The sequence below is a fragment of the Fistularia commersonii genome, chromosome 17 (assembly GCF_037954325.1).
Source record: "Fistularia commersonii isolate RoL2024-O1a breed Wild chromosome 17, RoL_Fcom_v1.0, whole genome shotgun sequence".
Taxonomy (NCBI): domain Eukaryota; kingdom Metazoa; phylum Chordata; class Actinopteri; order Syngnathiformes; family Fistulariidae; genus Fistularia; species Fistularia commersonii.
The window spans coordinates 4,849,414-4,863,954 of NC_141300.1; the positions used below are offsets into that span (position 1 = coordinate 4,849,414).

Genomic DNA, 14,541 nt, shown 5'->3' on the forward strand with positions numbered 1-14,541 from the left:
GGTGATTCATCAAAAGGGCAGCTGATTCACTCGGCTGCTAAAAGACATTCCTCTATTCAAGCCGGGATTAATAAACAGCAGCCTCCACTCAGGAGTCCCTCTGAGAAGTAAGCCGAGCACTCACCGTGCTCGTGAATTATAGAAATGATCGCGTTGTGAAAATAATTCAGAATCTGAAACCTGAGTTGGGCTGTTTGTTCTTGCCGGGTCGAGCTGATTCTTGGCCGTCCTCCGACTGAACCTCCAGCAGGTACGAGCTCCTGGCCTCGCGATCGAACACAGCTTCCGTGTAGATGATCCCCGAGCCGGGGTCTATCCGGAACAGGCGGTGGTCTCCGCTGCTGTCACTCAGCAGGGAATAGCTGATCTGTGGGGTTGAGGTGAATTAGAAATAAAACGATGGCTCTCCTTCAAACAAAAACCTGACTGAGCCGCAGGAATCTAAGCTTTTGAAACATCTTTCTTCCCAGTGAGCCGAAGAGGAGCCGACTGTCACCGCCAAGTCAAACTGACGAGCCACGCTGACACGCTTCAATACACCAGCTCCAAAAATACAAAGGCTTTCACGCTGGAGAGACCCCGTTGATGTTGCGAACGCTCCTCCTGCCGTGACATCGATGGTCTGTGGAGGAAAGCTAGCCGGAAGCCACGGGAATAGAGGCTTCGATGAATCTCTTAATTTCAACGGGTTGTCTAAATTCAGCATATCTGTACTCGGCACACACCTCTCCGTTAAGACCCAAGTCTTTGTCGTTGGCGGACACTTGAAGTACCGAAGTCCCGACGAGGGCGCCCTCTGTAACAGAGGCTTCGTAGATGGAAGAGGTGAAAAACGGCACATTGTCGTTGACATCTGAGAAGAGAAGAGAAGAGAAGAGAAGAGACGTGTTGGGGTGAAAGCTCAAATTCGCAGACAAAACATTTGCCTCTGGCGAAATGAAACCACTTTAAAAAAATTATTCAGAGTTCTGATTTATTTATTCGATCGATAAATAAATGAACTGATGATCAAATAAATAAACAAACAAATAAATAGATAGATTTTTTTTATTGTAATCTAAATTGTAATCTAAAGTAATTGAGGTGGGTGAAACTCAATTTAAATGTATAAAGAAAAAAATGTATGGTCCCTGGCTCGATTTATGGCTTAGCTTGCTAGTAAGAAATGCAACAATGCAATCTCAGTCTTTGGCTAATATTGATATTATAAATTAATAACACTAAGAGGGTGGCATGGCAGCGCAGTGGTTAGCTTTTCCACCTAAAAGCATGAAGGCTCCTGGCACGATTCCGAAAAGGGAGTTTACATGTTCTCCCGTGAGTCTGAGTGGGTTTCCTATCATGGTCCAAAAGCATAAAGTAGGGTCACCGGTTCCCAAATTGCCTGGATGTGCGAATAACAGAGTGATTTGTTGTATGTATTTATATGTGGCCCTGCGATTGACTGGTCATGGGTCCAGCGTGAACCCGGCTCCTTGTCCAACCCCCCAGAACCCTGACTGCTGAGTAAGTGGCACATGGGAAGCATGAGTGCATGAATGAATGAAGGCACTTCTACGTATTTTATACCTGGCCTACTGAAAGGAAAAAAAGGCAGTCACTAATTCGTGCTGCATTTCCCAGATTAACCCAAGAGGTTGACTGGAATGGGATATGCCATTAATCATCCCACAGTGGGGAAAAATGAGGAAATTTGTGCATCGTGCGTTATAGCGGATATCTAACTCTTCATTTCCTGAGCTGTTTGCCCGAGGCAAGGTATACTTTATCTTTTCAGCAAATCACCCCATTGCTGATATAGCTCATAAACACTGTTTTTTTCATTAATACCATGTACTTCGAACAATTGTCAAGGGAAGCCTATCGATGAAAGGTCTTTTTCTGACAGCGTGTTTGGGTAATCGCTGTAACTTTTTATATCGCGGCCGTATTGAAGGGGGTGTCGTTATTTTTGGATTTTCAGCATTTTCATTGACTGAGGCTTTAAGAAAGTAATCACAAGATGGATGGGGAGGATGAAGGATGAAATATGATCAGCTGACGTGAGAAACATCGAGTTGGCCAGAAAATCAGTGCATTTATGGTTAATGGCCAAGTCCTCGATGACATGGAGCGCAGGAAAGTTATTACAGATGGCCAGAAACCAATCGAGAGGTTGGCAGCAGCTCAATTGGACTTAATGAGACATTATACCATCACAGCGTATTGTTGAACTAAACCAAAGGCGATGCCATCGGTGTCGCTCCTTGCTTTATGCAGATGTTATATAATCCTGTCACACAAGCAAGGGAGGATTTTAGCCGAGGCCGCTCCAAGCGTCTCATTGAATTAGTCCGTGGCCAATGGCAACACTCGCCGAGATCCCGCATCCATCGTTCTGCTGGAGAGCCCAACCCAATAACACTGCCTGTGTGTGTGTGTGTGTGCACCCACCGGGCATATGCCCCTTGAGAAAAATGACACTCATGATGATGAAGGTGAAAAATGCCACCCCTAAAACACAGTTTTTTAGGCTTGGCAAAACATGATGAATCTTTTTGCCATGTGGTGTTTTTCCCCACTTTTTATTTACAGCCAGAAAACACCTAATGTCCATTAACCTAACTCAAAAGCTCCACATTCCACTCCAGTGTAGGCACATTGTTTGCAGTGAATTTAAAAACTTGGAGGTGCAGGAGCATAAATATTATGGAGACAGCATAATAATTAACAGTAAAAGCTTTATAGGAAAATGCAGTTTTTATGGCGTCTTTGAGCGGCACTGTTCTCATGAGCCAGTGCCAGAATACAAATACACAGCAACACAGCATGTGGCTTCAGATGTCGATTAACAGAAAGTTTTGCAGCACGACTGAAATTTCACTCACACAAACGGATGCGCGCGCACACACACACACACAAAACACACACACACACACACACACACACACACACACACACACACACACACACACACACACACACACATATAAATACACAGAAGCTATTAGACCGTCTGCCTGCTGGCTATTAAATTAAAGAAGAACAGTCTTTAAATTTGTAAAGCACACAAACATGTCCTCGCCGAAAGCATTAAGCCTCTTTGGGAGTTATTATAGGCCAGAATGTGAACAAATCCAAAACATTAGTGTGGCTTAATGCCAATATATATGTACAGTATATGTATATGCATATGCATATGTATATGTATATCTATATGTTTATGTATATGTATATGTATACAAGTGATGTAGAGTCAGGGGAGGAAGGTGAGGCAGCTCATGAAAAATAAAAAGCTAATAATGATAATGTGAAAGAATATTAATATTTTTCCACTGATTTGTGTTATACGTGTCTTTCTGTGTGATTTTGATCATTTTTAACATATTCTGAGGTGAAAATTGCTGAATTCATACATTATCCATTCAAACACAGGGTCGTAATACCATTCCCTCACAAACTGGGCTGGATGGCACATGTTTGTTTCTGCTTCTCAGCATGTTGCCAATATAATGTTTTGCATCGTAGAATATATCTTTTATATGATTATGTCAAATTACCTGTGTTTTTCATGTAAGTGTGTGACAGAATTACCCTCACTGTTCAAACAATAAACCACAAAGAAAAGTCAAACGATGAGGCATACAGTACTGTGCCTCACCTTGCGGGGGTGCATTTGAGGGGACTTGTATCTAAATATTGAGAATATTAAATAATTATAAATAAATAATCAAATCAAACAAATAAGATAAATGAAACAAATAAATGAAAGTAGCCAAGGTTTTAGGTGCAGAAGGATAGGCAAACGGACTATGAATGCAAATAAAGGCAAGACTTGTTCTCCTCTTGATTAGCAACATGTATTAAAATTGATTAAAGCACCAGAATTGAATGTTTTAAAAACAAGTTGAACTGGGGATCAAAATTGAAATTTCCTGGTATAGCACTCGACACTCTTATTTGATTAAAATGTGTATGAATTATTTAGAACGCATTGAGGGTGCAAAGCACATTAGCTATCCGTTATCTCTTGCTGCTATAAAAGAAATAGTCTTTCTGGGCCAAATATGTTCCTGTGAGTGTGTGTGTATGTATGTGTGTGTGTGTGTGTGTGTTAGAGAGAGAGAAAGAGGTACGCTGATGAGATATGAGGCATTACCAGTCGTCAATATGCATGCAGCCATTTGAATAAAGGAACAACATACTCTTCGGAGTTCTTACAATTGTGGATCTGAATCCAACAGAGTAAATGCCTCACCAACCATGAACCACAAGCCACTGATGTTTGCATGTATACATATGAATTGATATGTCTTCAGGAGTGAGGATGATGGATAGGATCAGTAATGAGTCAATCGGATCTATGCATATGCACGTGTATATGTATATGTATATGTATGTGCATGTGTATGTGTATGTGTATGTGTATATGTATATGTGTATGTATATGTATGTGTATGTGTATATGTATATGTATATGTATGTGTATGTGTATATGTATATGTATATGTATGTGTATATGTATATGTCTGTTCACAATTGAAATTCCATATATATGGGTATATACACACATACATACCTTGTGTGTGTGTGTGTGTTAGTGTGTGTGTGTGTGTGTGTGTGTGTGTGTGTGTGTGTGTGTGTGTGTGTGTGTGTGAGCATATATCATCACTGAGACAACAACACTGATAAACATACCTGTAATATTGACATAAACGGTGGTGAAAGCTGCAAGAGGCACGGCAGCCACATTCTGCGCTCGCACACGCAGAGAAAAGAACTGAGTGGTCTCGTAGTCCAGAGGCTCCGACACAAGAATGGACGCCGAGCCGTCTTCACGGTTTGGGGAGAGGTAGAAGCGGACCGGCATATTTGTCTCAGGGACCATCCCGTCCTCCAGGTTGTAAGTCACCCTCGGGTCGCCCAACTGAGAGGTGGCCTTGACTGTCTGAATGAGTGAATGAGCGAGAAGGTGGTGGATCTATGTCTGAGACACACTGAAATGATGACCATTTCATGCATGATAGTAAAAGAAAATGAGCCTGAGCCGAAAGGCAACAGAGAATTAGATTTCCATTGATAAAAGATTCGGTTGGCTGAGTTGCACTGTATAATTATTCTTTTTTTTTTTTTCAAATTGCACCCAATCTGCATTCTTGATTTAAAAGATTTCCTTTGACTTTTTTTGTTATTAGATTAATTTATCGCCTTGCTGATAGCAAGACTTTTTTTTTAACAAAAACCCACATCATCATACTGATTCAGGGGCGCCTTCAGATTTCAGTCGGTCAGAGCATCCGGGCGAGGAATCGCCTCGCCGCGTAAGTCGGTCGAGGCAAGCGAAATGTTCAAGGTCCTTTCCTTTTTCTCAGGTATTCATGGCTTACTAGCACTTCCACTCACTTCACCGCCGAGCCTAAATTCAGTTTTTTAGCAGCTGACTCAGTTAGTAGACCACGCTATGTTTTGACTGCTGTTTGAACGTGTGTGTAAATGTTGAAGCTTGGGTCGTCTGGGATGTGACATCCATTGGCCTCTGCAAAGCAGCCAACGGATCTGCTGCAGAGGAGCCGGAGTTCCCCCTTCTTCTTTACTGCCTCAAGTCATTATGCTAATTAGGATTTTGCCTCTGGGCTACAGCTTCCTCAATGTATCCGTTTATAACACCCATGCGGTTGAGCCTGGTTCCTCTCTTCTTTCAGGGGTTGTTGGTAATTTATGGGTTGATTAAGCGTGTTGTATTCACCAGGTCTTTTGCACTACAATCAGAAGGCCAACGCGTGACCCAATTTTCTTACACTAGCTACAAACTGAACTTCCTAACACACAATCATGTTTTTCCTAAATTTCAAAAACAGCACACGAAGGATACAACAGGCAGATGAGTAAAGCTGTGAGTTTCCAACCTCCTGTAAGACTACCAAAGTGCTGCTAAATTAGGATAAAACATCGAAAAGTGACATAAAATAACATTAGTGTAAAAAGAGCATGAGCTCTTGGAAAAAAACAACTCCAAGGAGGTGTGGCCTGATGTTCTATGACAGTCCTGCCAGACGCCCATCATTATTTCATTATTTCCGTCATGAAATACCAAAGCCTTAATTATCTCATAATTATAACAGCTTGTAGCTGTTAGCGTTATCCTTAACCCTAGCATGAGAGTGTGTGTGCCCCTCCCAACCCTCATTACACCCCTGTCTTAATCAAACTTTTGCTTTCTACATATTTATATCCTCTTTCGCTCTGTCTCTTTCTACCTCAACTGGTCGACGCAGAAAGCCGCCCACGTGGAGCTGTCCAGGGTTTGCTCTTTTGGGTAATGTTGGGTTTTGAATGCATTTGACCTTCTCTACACGGAAAGTGTCATGAGACAACTGTGTTGGGATTTGGCACCATATAAATAAAATTTAACTTTGACTTGATTGACGGCGATGGGCCGTTTGTTGCCATGGATAGTGCCATCTCTCGGTTTTCACAGAAATGGGTGCAACATGAAAACACAGCTGTTTTGTCTCGAGATTGACGTCAGCATTGAAATTTAATTGGTCTGGAGTCGCAATGCGATCTGAAGTCCACACTAACTCGTTGGATGAAATCAAAACAGATCATCAGCAGACTGACGGGCTTTCCAAGGGGCACGTTGAAGGAGATCAGAGAGCCGTGCATGAATAATACTTTGACTAATCAAAGCGAGTGTACAAAGACTGACTCGACTCGAAGTAGCCGAGCGTAGCCAAACCGCCAACTTATGTTCAAATGGGGAAGTAATTATATGCAATCAGCGTGACAAAAAAAAAACAAACACACAAAAGCTGTACCACAATAGACGTGTCCCTGGCAGTGTTCTCCGGGATGACAACGCTGTAGCTTTCCTCTTCCCACTGCGGAGGCTGGTTCTTCACGTTGGTGATGGTGACTGCCAATTCAACAGCGGTGCTCCGGTTTCCCCCGTCTGTTGCTATGATGTCCCTTGTTATATAAGCTGTCTGTGGTAAAGAGCGATACACCAGTTATCTTTTCTTTATATACTGAATGGAACTAAATTAGTCATCCACGTTGTAAAATCGTATCTTTCTCCTAAGTGTCATCAAAGCTGATACTGGCACCATCATCAGTGATAAGACTCACCAGATATACACTAAGATACATTGAAATCCTCACATGAATGCCAGAAAAATAAGAAATGACAACTCTCCCACGGTTCCATACGCATGTGGGAGGGTTTTGTTCATTCAGATGCCAAGTGCAGCATTTTTTTTACCATCTAGTGCGTGTCAAACTCATGCATGTGGCCTTGAATCACCAGTGTGATTAAAAAAAAAATAGAAGTACAAAACAATCGTTATTCCACTGGCAGAAGCTTGTTACTGATTTTTTTCACTTTTCGGTTGATCAGTCAGACACTTAGAATCACCGCAGTTTTTCACAACACTTCGTGGCGTAATAGCTCAAACAGGCGAGCGGAGGTGAAAAAAAATCACACCTCTTCTATTATTAGAATTACAAAACAGTATTTTAAAACAAAGTTTGAAATGGCCAGCGCTGCGAGATTCATATCTCTGAGAATTTATATGACAATAATTTGCATATTTGGTAATTGCATGAATATTAACCCATGATGCATAAATCACAGTTATCGTTTGTTATAAACGGCAGCGCATTTAGCTCGCACAATAGCAGCGGGCCGTTACAAATGGGAGCTGACGTCGCGGTGAAGGATGAATGTGTCACGGGAGGTTTGAAATAGAATAACTTTGTATATCGGCTGGTCTGGCCGTAGTTTTACCCCGTGTTTCCGAACAGACCTGAAAATACGAGGCCCTGGGAGGAAAGCGCTGCAAGAATGACAGAATCTCGTGCGCCAGTTTAAAAAACATGTACATACGAGTGAGCTGTAAGCGGGGTTGGACAAAAGCCCGCTCCTATTATTCTGTAATTGTAATTATAAAGGTTAAGCCACTGGATTTGACTGAGGAACTGCCTTTCATCAGAATGAAGAATAAAAGCTGAGACTCGGCTTAAGAGGTCACAAGACTTTTTGATGCTGTTTATCTAAATTAGATCACCATTACAGTCACAATGGGAAATTAAAAAATAAAAACACACCGCAAAAAAAACGAAAAGCCCCTTTCTTTGCCCCAAAGCAAATTTAATATTTTCTCAACAGACAATGCCAGTCACAGTTATACCAATTTGTTAATAATAAATGGAAAAAAAGGCAGGAATACAATTTGTAAGGGAGCTCGTGGTGTTCGCGCGGCGCCTGGGTTCCTCGATCAATTCGAATCACGGGCCCCGCAATTCTATTATTCCTGCAGACGGATAAAAAGAGATCTCACTTAACTTCAGAATTACATTTTCTGTTCCTCCGACAAACCAATTAGTATTTGTGAGCTCTTCGAAGCCGGAGACCATGGAATAAAGATTGTAATCTGGGAGGTCCAGCGTGTGCAAAGCACCTGAAGCTTTTAAAAGGAATTAATGACTGACTTTTGGCTCCTTTGTTGAATCTGACCGCAGCTTGAAATGAATTTTGCTACTAATGGTATCAGTTTGGGACCAGAAAATATATGAAATATATATTCTCCTTACGGGTGACACTGTAACTGTCACCTTCCATTCAGTTTTTCTAATTTTGTTTTTTGTTTTTTGTTTTTTTCAACCTGTAGCTGAGAGGTGGGATTGAATATTATTTCAAGAATAAACACTGTGGGGGCCAGCAGGGTCTGTCTGATTTCACTCCCAGGATGCACCAGGGACGGCGCAGCAGTGACAATATGTCCTCTGTGCCGGATCCTGTCAATTAAAAGCAGTGCGGGGAAAAAAAAAAGACCGAACCTTAGACATTCAACATTTAATGAGATGCTTTTATGATATGAATTATGGCACAGAGATGTGGGATGATTCGTATTTCTTTTGATACCCTTCTGAAATATGCAGCAGCTTTGTTCAGTGAGGTTTTAGGCTCACGACTTTAAATTTTGCACGAAGACAGCGGAAAAATTACCACAGACTTTTAACACCCGTGTGCTAAATAATACACATCCTCATAGTGCAAGAGCACGTTTCCGGCCAAAGAACACATGTACATCTGAATAAGAGAAGAGAAAAAGAAAAACATGGGGGGGTGAAAATTTAAAAAACAAACTTTTTTTTTTTCATGTGAAATTAAAAAAAAAATCTCTAAGCGGGATCATATGGATTAGTTTGAGATATTTTGCATTGAAACTTAAATAATGTCCAATAATCCATCCATCCATCCATCTTCTTCCGCTCATCCTGCACTCAGGGTCGCGGGGGATGCCGGAGCCTATCCCAGCTGTCAATGGACGAGAGGTGGGGTACACCCTGGACCGGTCGCCAGTGAATCGCAGGGCAACATATATAGACAGACAATCCTTCACTCACTCATTCGGGACGATTTTCCCAACGTTTTCCAATTAACCTGCCTCATGTTTCTGGGAGGAAACCCACATAGACACAGGGAGAACTCCACACACAACAGTCCCCTTGTTGGAATCAAACAAAGGTCCTTCATGCTGTGAGGCGCTAAACAGTGTGCCAACATGCCGCCCCATATATTATATTATATTATTACGGCCCTGCGATTGCCTGGTGACCAGTCCGGGGTGTACCCTGCCTCTCGCCCGATGGTGGGATCCCCCTACAGCATCCTCCACGAACGGAAGTGAGATGAGCGGTAGAAGATGGATGGATGGAAATTACATGCCGCCCTCTAATTTGGATCTGATGAGATAATATCTGTGCTTTTTCAGAGAAAATCTTCAAAGTACTTCAGAAAAGATGCCAAATATTCATTTAAAAAGTTACTTCTCCGTCACTGCAGCCATATTGTTGATAAAAATGAAGAGCTGTGGCTCTGAAAACTCACTCTTGGGAACCTGAGCTGTTAAAACCTATTATGATCTATTATACATACAGCCCACTGTGAACACAAGTGACAGGCGGTTGATTTGTTAAGTTTGTTTTGACAGAACCACAGGCTGCTGCGTGATAAAGACCACGGGTATTTGTGTGTGTGTGCGTGCGTGTGTGTGTACAGGCTAATGAAAAGGCCGATAACGTCCAGTGGCAGACCTGTGATATGGGTTGGTTGACAAAGACCCATCCGGTGACAGCGTTGACCCGCAAGTACTCGGGCTGCTCCAGGGACATCGAGTAGGCGATCGCCGCATTGGTACCAAAGTCATCATCGTGAGCCGCCACGCGCAGGAAGCTGGTGCCCACCAAAGTGTCCTCTCTCAAAAAATCTGCAGGGGACACAAATAATGTATGTGCACTGGCTCGGGTCAGACAAGAGATGAGCACAAAGCTGCAGGCAAACTGTGCAAAGCTACTCTGTACATGCTTTAAATGCGGACTCCATGTAATAATAATTACATTTTTCCAGAAGAACTGCAATTTATTTAGTAGGAAAGGGGGTTTCGCGTCGTGTTCACGTGACATCCGAGCCAAATAAGTGGGAAGGGGTTATAGAGTGGACGATAGCTGTTCCTTTTCTAAGCATTACAATCAGCCTTGTGCAGAAGAAAATGATGAAAGCTTTAAAAATAGGAAAAGGAAATGGTCATTTTAGAAGAGAGGAGAGCTGGAACAGGATTAGGATTTGTCATATAATAGTGATGATAGTATTGACTGGATAGTAAGTTATCAGCTGCAGTCACTGGGGTTCCAAATTAACATGAAATTAATTTTTTCTTCTTTTTCCCGACCAGCTTTCCTCCGCTGTTTGCTCTTTTGTGTTTCTGAGCCCTTCAAATTAACCGCTTTAATTAAGACTCACATTCATAGCGCAGATTTTCAAACTTGGGGCTGTTGTCGTTTTGGTCCAGGATTTGAACGGTGAGTTGACAGATGCCGATGAGCGGCTCCTCGGCCCAGTCGGTGGCCGTTACCGTGAGCGAATATTCCCTCTGGCGCTCCCGGTCGAAGCGCCTGGCCGTCACAATCACCCCTGGAAATACACATCGTCACACTGACGCTCGAGCTCGCTGACCAAAAATTCATTAATATAGACGTATCGGGCCGTCAGCGCAGAAACACCTTCAACTACCAACCTTTGTTTCTGCTATTAGTCGATTCGTCATCCATTGCAAAAATAAGTAAACAAGTATGAATCTAATCTGAGTCAATCAAGCTCTTTTAGGCATTCGGCAGGCAGGAGAGGACGAAAATGAACATGTTCATGCATAAAAAAATAGTTCGGCGTGTGGGGAATTTAGTGAAGCTTGTGCTTTCCTGTATCATATGAAGTTTCTGCTTAAAAAATGAAAACACGGCTGCCCTTGGCCTGAGCGGATCACATTTAATCACGGGTTTTGGAAAAGAACCCTTTTGGAGAGAAGGATTTCCTTGGGCAAGAACATCGCGTCCACAGGCTCCTGCGGTGAACCCTCCAGTTTTCGATAACTAACGAATAATAAACTCCCGTCTCACACTAAACTCTCACCGAAACCCCCGGCTTCGGTTAAGGCGAGATGGCCTCTACCTGATTCCGGGTGAATTTTGAAGGCAGGCATGGCGCTGTCTCTGTGCATTAAGCCATATTTGACTTTTCCATTGGCTCCTTCATCTGCATCCACAGCGTGCACTTGCAAAACAAATGTCCCCGCTGGCTGGTTCTCTGACACCGAAGCCTGCTCGCTGTATCGCTGGCACTGATACAGAGAGGAGCAGGGGGGGTAGGGGAGGGAATAGTGTTGCAGTAGAGAAACAAAGAGGAGATTCAGGCATCTATGGCAATACATGGAAAAACAAATGCTGTCGGAATCGGATACCATCATTAGCATAGAAGAATCAAAGAACTTTAAGTCATTAGCTTGAAGGTCATTGCATTTGCACACACAGGAGACAGGTACCATTCCAAATAAAGCACATATTGTTAGCGTTGGGATGTTGTAGACGCGGCGGACCAGAGCAGCGCGCATGGAAAACACTCGAGCCGCCTCCTTTTGAAGATCCGGCAAAGAGATTCTTTGTCTTGGCCATGAATTCAATCTGGTCCCTCTGATGAATAACCGCCCCAGATAAAGATCTCTTCTCTGGCATCCTACTTTCTTTTTTGTTGTCGTCGTTGTTGTTGTTGTTGTTGTAACCAGATATTTAATGCCAGACACTCTTTCTTTCAACAAACTGGCCATGAAAGGGGAAAAAACATAAGGCAAGGAAATGTACACAAGTGCTAAACACAAAGACAGGGATTCAGATGAAAGGAGGCCAGGGTAATGCTAGAGTTCATGGTACGGGCGGTGCGAGTCGTAGGCAATAGTTTATAACAGTCCTGTAAGATGAAACACAGCTGAAACTAGCCGTAGCGAAGGATGAAATTCACATTTAAACACATCTTGACTCCCAGCCCCTTTCCCCAAGACATCAGACACAAATTTCAGTCTTCCGCACGAGTGCAAGTAATCCTAATTAAGAGGGAATTTAATTAAACAGGTATTGCATATTGTGATGACCGCGTGCTTTTTTTTTTTTTTTCTTCTTTTTTTTTTTTAATTAATTGAATTCCCAATGCAGCGCCTAAAGATAGAGCGGGTGCACAGGCTAATCAGAGCTCATGGGAAAACAGAGCGGAGGGGGACAAGTGGGGGGGTTGAGAGAAAAACCAGGGTGAAAAAAAAAGTACCGGCGATGTTGAATGACAGATAGAGAGAGAGAGGAGAATGCAAAAGAAAACCCTGTACGAGAGCGCTTACTCATTCGTGATGAAAATGAATACCCTGGCATCCAACGGTTAGGGATGAGGAAACACCACGTGTTTGGTCAAGTGTTTTCATTTAGACCACATGGGCCTTGTTCTTGTCTCTCACTATTTTCTCTTCATTCAATCACAGGAGAGCCGAACGACGCCGACTGACGGACGCTGAAAGAGCATCTAGACGCTTCTTATGCGCACGGATCCTCTTTTCGAAGGTCAGCTTGCCAGCTGTTTGCACACTTGCAAGTCCGTCAACACACAAACACATTTACCCACGACTGTCCGCTGAGACAGTAAAATTACACAGGAAAAGTCAGTGACGAGTGCAGGTGAAAAAGGGTTTCGCGAATGAAAAAAGGAGCCCTGGGCTGTTTTATAGAAGTCGCTTATGCACTTCTACCGACGTGAGATAGAAACCAAAACAGCGGCGCTGGGAAAAAAACAGACGAGGTTGAAATCTTCTGGTGTCTGAGCAACACGGGGACAAAAAAAAAAAAATCACTCCACGTACATCGGGATGTAGCCCAAAGCTAACATCTGTGCAGATGGTGCGTCGGCAGATTCCGGAGAAACATGAACGGCGCAGTTCAGAGATATTATATGCGTCGGCGACAACAGAGATTCTATTTACGCTGCTCTCGCACGCCGAGGCCGTGGGTTGCCGTTGGTATTTTCAACAGGTAGCCTGTCAAATAAACAAGATCTGCTGCCTGTTTTATTTGCAAGGAAGGTTTTTCTTCCAGCGTTACATTTTCCCACGATCGAAAAGGTGTGCTTTTGCGGAGCAGCAGGCCGTGTCTGCTGATACAAAGAGAACTCCCCAAGTATTAGAAAGCTTATAGTTAGGACCAGGCTAACACCTAATTCTGCTGCCATAAGCTTACTTTGCACATGCCCACACTTTTTAAAGAGGGGGGCTCATCACCCCGGTTTGCTGATCCCCAGGCACTTTCCCCGATGTCCGTGCGGTGTTGCGGAGGCGTTTCGGACAGGACAGCCGCACAGCATCCGGAGCCTTTAGGAACTCGGCGGGTCTCGCCCCCGTGCCACAGAAGCCAAATTCCGAAACCCCCCAGGTCCCCACAATCCACTGCCTCATTGGAAGATGGCAGGATTTGGGAGATTTTGGGAGTATTCCTCACACCGATCGATAAAGTCTAAGGACTTTGGCCTTCCTGGGCCACCAGTTGGTGGACCGGTATCTCCTTGCCGCCATCCGGAAGTCATTTTCAACGTAGCCTCACCAAACCCCTGAAATGCCCGAGTGATTTCCTTGGCCGCTGTAGACATATTCCCATTGGCCTGCTCGTACCTGTCAAATAGGACTCCTTCTCAAGCTTGGCGGCTCACTGCGGCATCCCTCACCAACGGGTTCAGGGAGTATTTCTTCAACCGGCACCGACCACCTTATTGCCACAGTTCCGGTTTGCCGCCTTCACAATGGAGCCACAGAACATGGCCCGATTGGTTTCAATGTCCCCCATCTCTCCGGGGACGTGGTCAAAATACTGCAGAAGGCAGAAATTAAAGGTCTTTCTGACACAGGACTCGAACAGACCCTTCTTTTATGAATACAAAAGCAATAATTGGCTCATTTTAGCTATTACCATATTACTGTCAATGCTACTGGTATTAAGTAGTAATAGATCATATGAGGTTGTCACTGCCAACCCTCAAACTCCCCTCCGTCTCTATCTCTATCACACTCTGGCTTTCCATCTCTTGTTCCCTCTCTCTCTTACTACCCTGACTGGTCGAGACAGAAAGCTGCCCAGATTGAAATCGGATCTACCTGAGGTTTTTGTATCGGCAAAAGGCAGAGTTTCCTCACCAATGTC

The 14,541-nt window shown here is 43.5% G+C and overlaps 1 protein-coding gene across 1 annotated transcript in view; it reads right to left on the bottom strand.

The window, feature by feature from the left end:
- The window catches only part of LOC147224827 (neural-cadherin), a 104,651-nt gene that overhangs the window by 38,226 nt on the left and 51,884 nt on the right, over positions 1-14,541 (bottom strand). Inside the window, exons 9-15 of the mRNA XM_086163585.1 lie at positions 11,489-11,657; positions 10,784-10,954; positions 10,078-10,250; positions 6,798-6,965; positions 4,678-4,927; positions 726-853; positions 181-367 (exon numbers count right to left, since the gene is read on the bottom strand). Of these exons, the coding sequence (XP_086019711.1) occupies positions 181-367; positions 726-853; positions 4,678-4,927; positions 6,798-6,965; positions 10,078-10,250; positions 10,784-10,954; positions 11,489-11,657 (1,246 nt within the window). The remainder of the gene's footprint in view (positions 1-180; positions 368-725; positions 854-4,677; positions 4,928-6,797; positions 6,966-10,077; positions 10,251-10,783; positions 10,955-11,488; positions 11,658-14,541) is intronic.